The sequence below is a fragment of the Lactuca virosa genome, chromosome 3 (assembly GCF_052849685.1).
Source record: "Lactuca virosa cultivar CGN04683 chromosome 3, Lactuca_virosa_CGN04683_v6, whole genome shotgun sequence".
Taxonomy (NCBI): Eukaryota; Viridiplantae; Streptophyta; class Magnoliopsida; order Asterales; family Asteraceae; genus Lactuca; species Lactuca virosa.
This window is the reverse complement of record NC_136428.1, coordinates 43,412,567-43,423,542: the sequence shown is the minus strand read 5'-3', so window position 1 is coordinate 43,423,542 and position 10,976 is coordinate 43,412,567. Positions and strand designations below refer to the sequence as shown.

The window sequence follows — 10,976 nt, the reverse complement described above, 5'->3', positions numbered from 1 at the left end:
AAACACATTTAGATTAAGTCATTAAAGACACGCTGTTTTTCTGAATCGTTCATTCGTTCTTCATCAACACCATCTGTTATTCATTCATCTGGATCGTTCCTCTGTTCTTCATCAACATCATATCTTCTCCATCAACATCATATGTTCTTCATCAACGTCATCCGTTCTTCATAAAAAAACATCAACGTCACCTGTTCATCATCAACAAACATCGACACTTCATAAAACATCAATTCTTCATCAAAAATCTTCGTTATTTCATCAAAATGTTGTGATTCATCATCAAAAACATTTATTCGTACTATTAAGTGTAAGTCATGATTCAATCTTGTCCAGTTTCGTTGATGTCAAGCAAAATCGATAAACATAATCCATATTTATCGATGTCACATCATTTTGCAATCACCAGTCATCGAAACTTCATTAATCGAACCTTCACCAATATCAAAAAACAGATAGCAATCAAAAGTGCATCAACATAACCATATATTTGAAGATTTTTTTTAAATCGCTTTTCAGGCTTGAAAAACTTCGTTTTTCATAAACATTTTCACAATTTTTGATCTAAACCTACTGATTATTGATCAATTTTGATAGGATTTGATTTGTGTTGTAATTATTGGCTTCAATTGTTAATTTTTTACCATAATTATATAAGTTAATTTATTTGCACGCCAACTGTTCGATGAAATGCATAAACTAAATATATCACGTAATATTTACAAGTGAATATGCTTTTACACGAGAATCAATGTATGTCTTTTAAAAATACAGAGCAACTATGTAATTCATATGTGAATAACATATAAAAATTATTTTCACATGCGAATACATGTAATATTCACAAATGAATACAGGTAATATTCATAAATGATAATGTATTTTTTTTTGAAAAAAAAACATTGTTTTGAGGTCCTAAGCAAGTTTGTAATTCATATGTGAATAACATATAAGAATTATATCCGCATGTGAACATATGTAATATTCACAAATGAATATATATGTAATAATCAAATGTGAATATATATGTATTATTCACAAATGAATAAAACTGTCAATAAAACCGAGGACTACAAAATATATAAAATTAAAGATAAAAAAGTATTTGATAAGAATATATATTTATTCAAATACAACTAATCTTTTTAGGTTAATAAAATAATTATATAAGCATATATGTTTTAATTAATGTTATATTCATTTGTGAATAAATGATAACTTTTTTTTTTCGGAAAATTATAAAAATAGAAAAACGTCATTTTGAGGCCCTAAACAGTCCCGAATGACCGAAAAACACCATACGTCAATGCGAAGTTGTGAGTTTTGTAAATCGCACCATTTTACATCAAATATGCGAATTTCGTCCAATTCCGAGACTAAACTTCATTGCGGCAAATTGTTTTGATAATGTCACTAAATTTTCACTCCTACTAGTGATGACATCATCATGACATGCTATTTATTCATATATGAATAAAGTTTAGAAATCATTACGACATATTTACTGATGATGTTACTAACTTCAATCCCACTAGTAAAAACATCATTGTAATCTGTTATTTTTATTTGTGTGAATAAACTATACATGTTGATTTATTTATTTTGTGAATACAACCTTTATATATATAAATAAATAATACACTATAAGAATTGGTTTGTGAATAGTTTTTTTGTATATTGTAACAATATTATTTTACATGTAAAATCAACATTATACTAAGACAAACAACATTGTATTGGTTAATGAATATCATTTGCATTTGAATTTAACACGATCAAAATGAAAAATATATTAAATTGTATAACATTTACACGTGAATATAAAAACATATTGTCTTCGTCAATGATATATTCTCAATTACGTCAACCAATCGTCAACCACCGGGATATGAACCAACCATTGATTGAAATGTTATTCTTTTATTGAGTTATAACGATACCTGAAAAACATGTGAATATACATAAAAAATGTTTAAAATATACTTTTAGTTCATAATAATAGCGATTTATCACATTCTAATTATCACATGGTATATTCACACATGAATGTATAATCATATGTGAATATTATATGATATATGTTGTTTATATTGTATATTTACATGTGATATTACATGGTATATTCACAAATGAATATTACATAGTATATTCACATATGAATATTATATGGTAGATTCACATGTGAATATTATATGGTATATTTACTTGTGAATATTACACATTCTAGTCACATCTAAATATTGCATGGCATATTCATTCATGAATATTACACAGTATATTCACATATGAATGATATATAGTATATACACTTGTGAATATGATATAGTATATTCATATTTAAATATTAAACGATGCATTCACTTGTGAATATTACATAGTATTTTCACTTGTAAGTATTAGATGATATATTCACTTATGAATATTATATGGTATATTGATATGTGAATATTACACAGTTTATTCACATATGAATATTACACACGATATTAACATATGAATATTACAAGGTATAATCACAAATATATATAATTTTTATATGTTATTCACATATGAATAACATATAAAATTGTATATTTGTTTTGTGTTTTAATAATCATATACTGATTAAGGTGCGAAAACATATTCATATGTGAATATAACGTAGTAATTTAGTTTATGCATTTCATCAAACAGTTGGAGTGCATACAAGTAAGCTTTTTTAAAAATGCTAAAAACATGATACTTTGACTATTTAAAACTTACAAAATAGTAGATTGATAGAGAATTATATTAAATTTATCAAAAAAAAATGATTTGATATTTTTCTAACCTTAATTTCGAAGTTTTGTTTGATGATCGATGTTGAATGAATGATATGAAGTGAAACTGTTGTTGATTATCGATGATGTTGATCTAATGACACTGGGAGTATAATTAATCGTAGATGTTGAAGATATGCTCGTATTCAAGCATAATTGAAGGTTGGATTGAAAGAACCAAAAACGAATTTTTTTTTGTCTAATGTTGAATGATGTTGATGAACATGTTTTTGACGAAGAGGGATGATTGATTAACACTGGATGATGTTGATCGAGGATTTAATTGAAGAAATATGGATGATCGTTGAAGGTTGGAGAAGAAATTTGGATGATGAACGATCATGTAGTAATGAATTTGAATTGTTATCAAATTATCCACAGTTACGTATCTGTGATTGAAGGATATCATATCATATTTACAAGTTTGTCACCGTGTATTTTATGTTAAGATGTTAATTAAATGATTGGCTTAGAATGATTCCCCAATTCTCAACCTTTTTTTTTCTCAATTGAACCCTCCTATATATATATATATATATATATATATACAGAGTAAATTTTTGCAAAATGGTCCATGTGATTATGTGTTCTCTTAATGATCAATTCCTGAACTTTTAATTGTAATACTAATATTTTAATGATTTGATTTTGTTCCGATTTTAATTTCCGACTTAAAATGATTAGACTTTATCGTTTTATGTTTTAACTAGGTTATAACCCGTGGAAACCACGGTTAACAGATTAAAAGAAAATATTGATACTTCAAAAGCATAATATTAATTAATGATTTTCAAACAGCTATTAATTTACAAATTTAGATGATTTGTCTGTAACAAAATGGTGAAAATATGAAATTATAAGAGGGCCAATTAATTGTACACACAAAACTAAACACATACATTCACACAGATAACAACAACTACACGAACAACTACACATATAACATCTTTTACGGCCACACACATATATAACAACAGTCACACACACAAAACACAACGGTTGATAATATATTAATTTATGTAATATTACTTAATTAAAGATTAATGAGAAAAAGTAATATTACATAAAAACAAATAAAATAAAAGTCGAGTTTGCACTGTTTAAAATTAGAAATTTTGAATTTTATTTCATAGATTAACTTATAACTAGGAAAGAGTCACCCCCGCGTTGCGGGGGTTAGTTGGTATTATAATTTTTTTTGTGAGTCGTTATAACCATTTTTCATTTGATATTAGTGAATCATTCGTGAATTTTTTTTTTGTAAACTTTTTATGATTTTTATGTTATCATATTTATTCTTTTCTCGAGAATGAATGTTTTTTTAATGAAATCTAAATCATTAATTTTAAGTATCAGTAAACTGTTCCTAAATTTTGGTTATCAAGTTTTTAATATTTTTTATGAGAATGTTTTTGTTGATTGAATAAACGTAAAGGACAAACAAAAAATATAATACCAACTTATTTATGATCAGGAACAATCACATACAAACATCATAAAGTCTACTGATGCTAGAAAAAGATTAGAAAAATGCAAAAGAACGTCGTTCCCTATCTGAAGAGTAGGACACTTATGTGTAGTCCTCTGGGAGCTCCCTGATGATGTTTTTGTAGGTTCCTGTAACGCCCGCAGATTCGGGCTAGTCAATTTAGAGACGATAAGCGTCTAAAATAACTTTTTGATAGAGTCTTATTTAGAATAAATAATCTTAACTAAGTTGTAGTATATGTCACAAGGTTTCCGTACATATAAAGACCGCTGAAATTCGAGTTATAACGAAGAAGTAATGACCTGTCGAAGTTTTGCGACAAAACTGGCACGACACCGGGAATCGTAAAAAGTGAGTTTATGATAAACTACTTTTTAGCCTTAGGGTCTAAATGAAAGTTTTAGATTACGTCTCCACCTACGCGTGAATATATAGAACGTCAAAAACGGAGCTCGTATTCAAAAGTTATGGCCTTCCGAAGATGCAGCTGTATTAGAAACCCTAATCTGACTGGACTCACGACGTGAGCCTCTTTTCTCACGACGTGAGGAGACAAAACGCCACATTTCGAATCTAGAAGACGCATGGGAAGTCTAGGGAGTGATAAGTCAAAATCTAACGACGTGAGCAAGGATTTCTCATGACGTGAGGAGTCAAAACGCCACATTTTGAAGCTAGGAACACATGGCGGGTCTACGAAGTGAGCAGGATCGAGCTCACGACGTGAGAGGCCAAAAATCAGGCTATAAATAGCAAGTTCGACCCCAACCATTCTTACACCTTCTACTTTCATTCTCTCTCGTTTTCTGAAGCCGTTTCCGCTTCCCGAGCCCAACGATCACGAACCGCTGACCGTTTCTAGATAGATTCTATTAAAGCACGCTACAAGTGAGTGCATATTATTTTCATCTTACACATAGATATGAAGTATTTTATATAAATTACGTGTTATGTGTGCATATTATCTGTTTACTTGAGATCTTTGTTGGATGAAAGATTTAAACTTTAATTTTCAGATCGAAACTTTTTCTTCAGATCTGAACTGTATATGTATTTTATATCTACAAATATGTTGGGTAAAACATTGGTAGATGAAATAGTTGGTGTGTGATGAAAAATGAGTTGGAAGATGAGATGAAAGGCGATATAGATCATGAGATGAGGGTGAGAGGTGAAAAGTGAGAAAAGCCTTTACCCAAACGTTGGCCCCGTCATCTAGCAGAGTATGGATGACAACCATGGACTATTCTAGATGGTCCGTGGAACACTAGCAGGCTCGCAACTTGTAGGTGTTGTGAACGATGTGTTCACCGGTGTACTCTAAAAACCCATTGACATGTATTTCGGGTGGATTCCCGAAAATAATACTGTCAATAAATTAGCTATGGACTTAGCACCCGTTGGATGAACCCTGGCAACTATGGATTTAGTGTTTGTTGTATAAACCATTGCGACGATGTACTTCGTGCCTGTTCTTTAGGAAAGTTCCTTAGGAAAGAGTGGTAGATAATTTTTTGGGTAGATCCTTAAGAAATAAAGAAGATAATGGGGATGGGTAAGTGGGTCAATTATTTGATGATAAAACATAATAACTTTATTATTGTGGGTTGAAAACCCTATGTACTCACCAGGTTTCCCAACCTGACCCACTCAGTTTATTTTTATCATAGGTGTCGATACGAAGCCACATTGCATTGAGAGATTAAAGGAGATGTAAATCACTAGTGCAAATGAATGTAAGTTCTGTTTATGCTTATGTTTCTGTATTGACGATGACATCCCAAAGTTTTAAAATGAATAAAATACATTTCTTTGGAAAATTCCTTGATAACAATTTTATCATGTTTTTCTGGGGACAAATTCCGCAACACTTTTCTTTAAAAAGTTACTCTGATTTGAAAATAAAGCATAAACAAATCGGTCTTTTTTGGCCGTGAAAATGGGGATTTCACAGTTCCGATCTTGTTTTTCACGTTTGCAATCATGGTGGAGATGTTGTCTTGCATGTAGCCATCTTCAGTCTTTGCATCGGTTAAAAGCTTCTCACATATAGTGAAGGTAGAGAAGCGCGAATAGCGCTGTAGATTGGCGTCACATTCGTTCATGGTAGCTATGTCTTCTTCGATGCTGTTCATAGCCACCTCCAGCATCTGAATCATTTTCTGCAATTGGGCGATGAAGGTTTGGAGCATGGTCTCGGTGTTTATGCTTTTCATTGTTTATGAGTGGAGTTATTTGTGTGTTGGTGTCACGATTTGGAATGAAGGGTCATTCTAATTTATAGTCGTTTAATTTTATTTGGTAGGTTGGAGAAGTAGTAATAACATTTAAACTACATTTATGTTTATTTCAATTTCTCTTCAGGTTTCATATGGTGGTTGAGAAGAGTTTAATGAGGCGGGTCTATGTTTTTAGGGTGGCGTTTGTTTAATGAATCTGACAAAAAACGGATGTAAACATTATGTAAGCAAGTTTTATTTATTTATTATATACTACATACGGATATAAGTAAGGAAAACGACAACATACATAAAAGGAAGGACATAATAGATATTTAAAGGATACCCATACATGAAAGAGTTAGACATCTGTGAAGTTCTTCATTAGCTGCTTATATTTGCCAATTCGTTTATGAATTGACCACAACATAAATGATGTATTATCTTGCATGGACAGGTTTTCCGTTTTTGCATCTTCAAGAAGGTCTTTAGTAAATTTGTAATTGGTGCTGTCTTCTTGTATAGAGACATTGCTGCTAAAATCGTCATGGATTTTCACTCATTCTTCAATTGTTGCTTGAACCGCCTCCATTATGTCACTGATCTCTCTTAGATGGGTAATTAGTTCTTGCAAAATTTGTTGAACTTCAATATCTTTCATATTTGTGTAGTTTAGTATATGTTTCACTGTGTCTATGTGAAGTGATGGTTTGTTTGTTATATAAGTGATTCGTATGGAGTTTTACTGTGGTTTTATAAGTGGTGGCAATGTATCTCCCTAATGCAATAAAATGTGATTAAATGTTAGTAACAGTAAATAATTATTGTGTACTCTTTTTATGTGAATTTGTGTGTACTCACATATTTGTCTACAGCAAGATACCATGTTTCATACCGACGGTAGTTTGGTTTCCATTTGCGCAAGATTCGCACCTGTAATGGACCTACCTCGCATGCATACTTCAAGTCAGATATGCTAGTCATAACTCTGTTAAATAAAACAACAAAGCATTAGTTGTTCATTATATATAACAGTTTCAATACATAAATGATAATTAGTAATGATATTATGAACCTCATTACTATTAACTCTGGATAAAAAAAAATCTTTAAATACAACATTTTTGTTTGATTCTGGCATGTATTCTCATCATTGTTTATCAGAATTTTTAGTGATCTGGGAGATGTTGCTCTTGATAATGCAACGTACAGCCGACCATGTGTGAATACAGGTTATGGAAAATAAATACCAATTTTCTTTAGTGACTGACCCTGACTTTTATTTATCGTCATAACATAACAAATCTTAATCAGAAACTGTTTACGTTCGAAGGCAAATGGTAAGTCAGGAGGTTTGTGAATGAATTTTATGCGGGGTATGTATACACGCTTCCCAATGCATGTTCCTGTTATTATTGTTGCTTCTACTACAGTTGGAAGTAGTTGTGAAACAATTAATCGTGTACCATTACACAAACCTTCCCTCTGCTTAATGTTTCTCAATAACATTACAGGAGCTTTTAGTTTGAGCCTGACAGCGTGAGGCGAGATCCCTGAAAAAGTTAATTGCTTTAGATATTCAGTTGGATATAAACCTTCTAACTCTGATGTATACTTGCAATTTGGTTGCATAGTGTCTGTGCTTTTGTAAACCCTTTCTTGGGTGTTCGTCATTTCTAGAATTGTTGTATTTAAGGTGTAGCTGTCTCATTTGTGGGACATACAATAGCTCTTACAGACAAATCAGACAGTGATGGATTGTGCAGTAGCTCATTTCCATATACAAAGAGTATTAATCTTTTTAAAGAGTCACTATCTGGAGGTATCAAAAGTGAATCTGGTATTTGTACCCAGCTTGTACTATGCGGATCATCTGCAGTCGGAACTCCTAAAGTCCCATTTCTAATATTAAGCAACCATTCTGCAAAAGCGGGTATAGATAGGCCGTTACTTACATCAGTCTCAGAAACTGTTAAGTGCATGTTCTGATGCAGTTTACAAATCTTAAAACACGACCACAGATACGAATTTGGAAGGGTTAATGCAATGATGTGACTCCACGTGCTTTTTGGGGAAACTGGAAGTGTCTGACGGAAATCACCACCAAGGAGGATGGAAATACCACCAAAAGGCCGGTTTTCACAGTCCAGAACATCTCTAAGAGATCGATCACGATATTCAAAACACCGTTGATCATTCATGGGTGCTTCATCCCATATAATGATCGATGTCTGTTTTAGTAGATCTGCGAGTATTGTTCTTTTTTTGATGTCACGGGAGGTTTTTTCAGCCAAGTTAATGGGCATATTAAATCTTGAATGCGCAGTTCTTCCAGAGGGTAAAAGAAGGGATGCAATTCCAGAAGCAGCAACCGCAAGTATAATTTTTCCAATGGACCGGAAATATGCAAATAAAGTAGTCCACAAGAACGTTTTTCCTGTCCCACCATGACCACACACAAAAAGTAACACCTATTTTCTATTTTGGTCGGATACCACAACATTGTTATAAACATGCATCTGATCTTCATTCAATTGTAAAACCATTTGTGAGTGTTGCTGCTGCAAAGATTCCTTGTCATAACTTGATTCTTCTAACAAAAGACGGTTCTATAGGATAGCAAGAATAGCTAGATTTGGCATGGGTAAATGGAAATCAGCTAACGATTTTGAAGGTGTAGAATATCTAAGCATGTTCTCCAACTCAAAAAGCAGCTGTTGCTGCACTACATCATCGGCTATATGATAGACCTTATTTGGGAAGTCAATTTTTAATTTCAACATGTAGTCATCCATCATTTTGCGCCATGCACTTTCCTAAAGTAATCGTGGATTGCTTACTTCACAAAACAACAACAAATGGTAGAAAAGAGAACGTAACTGTGAAGAAGTAGCCCAGAATAAAGTTTCTCCAAAGGCTGTCAACCACTCCATTGATGGGTTTTGAGCATAACCTCAATCCTATGGTGTTCATGCAACCCTAATTGCTTGGATCTAGTTTTTCTACTTTGAACATGCAATATACTTCCAAGACTTATAAACCCTAGATCTAGCACACAATTAATCAAATTAGCATATAAACTAGGGTTCAGATCTTACCTTGATTGTTATGTAGCAATAACAATCAATTCCTTGGCTTCAGAAAGCTTAGTGCCTCAAGTGTTGCACCTCTAATGGAGTCACAAACACCACTAAGCAACTTGGATGAAGAAGGAGGAGAGAGTAGACACAAAAAACGGTTGGAAACCCTAATCCAAGTGTTAGCCACGTTTTTGGGTCTCAAGGGTTCTTTAAATAGGTAGGCAATTAGGGTTATCTAACAAGGAAACCCTAATTTGACTGCTTAAGCCCTAAGCAGCCCATGGACCCCTTCTGGAACATGCCTTGGACGATTTCTAATGGGCTTCCCATAGAATTCGTCCAACCTATTATTCCAAGGTGATCCATAGCCCAATTGCAATTATCCTATAATTATAATTCCAATCCCTCAAGTTTAATTAATCTCTTTTAGCCACAGAATTAATTCTTTATTAATTCTTGACTAATATTAATTAACCAATATGATTTCTCCTTTAATATATTATTCTTATAATATATCAATAAATCATAATTAAACCTTTCTCTCCTTAATTCATCCTACATATTGCTATGGTGAAGGCAACCCAAAAGGACCATGCTCATAATCGGGCAAGTACATACCAAAATAGTTATGGACTTAGACACTAATCCAACAGTCTCCCACTTGGATAAGTCTAATAACTATTCTGCATAACTTCAGAACCTGATCAGCAATCGTAGCTTTCAAAAGCCGCTGTCAACTCTGATCTTATCAGATACGCATGTCCTTTAGATAAGGGATTATATATTCCTCCATTCTCAAGATATTGTATAGACACAAGACATGAATTTGATCATTCTCTCTATACTGTTTCCCGACTTCCGATTTATGACGAATGACAACAGACTATAATTGAACACATCAACTTAGTCCCGACTTGGCCAAGCGCTTAGGGTGTCATCACTAAATCATCGAGAGGCCCACATATATCGCTTTTATCCCACTTTGGGTAAAAGGAATGGATAAACTTCGACTCAAATGCTTGCTTGCATTTACTGATCAAATCACACACAACAATAAGTTTTATAACACCAAGGTACTGGTGTGTTTTCTTATTATCAATGCGCAACCGACCAACAAATAACAACTCACACGTCTCGGTTTCAAGAATATACAATGTTATCGTCTCACAATTACTCATGATAAAAACCATGAAGTGATTCAAATGAGCATGGGTTTAATCCAATACTTTAATCTTATCAAAGCACTCATGAACTCTGCAACAAACTTGTGCTATGTCTAAGCACTTAGACAATCTACAGACAAATTCATGACAGTCTTCCTTCATACCTACTTCTAACGTATGACCGACTGTGGAGGTTCGAATAACCCAGTTATTCTGGAAGTCAAAAC

General features: G+C 32.7%; 1 protein-coding gene across 1 annotated transcript; it reads right to left on the bottom strand.

Annotated features, from left to right (window-relative positions):
- Positions 1-8,197: 8,197 nt before the first annotated feature.
- LOC145163449 (uncharacterized) lies at positions 8,198-8,812 on the bottom strand. The gene has a single exon (XM_079082291.1). It carries the CDS (start codon positions 8,810-8,812, stop codon positions 8,198-8,200), a length of 615 nt encoding a protein of 204 aa, XP_078938417.1.
- Positions 8,813-10,976: the final 2,164 nt, after the last annotated feature.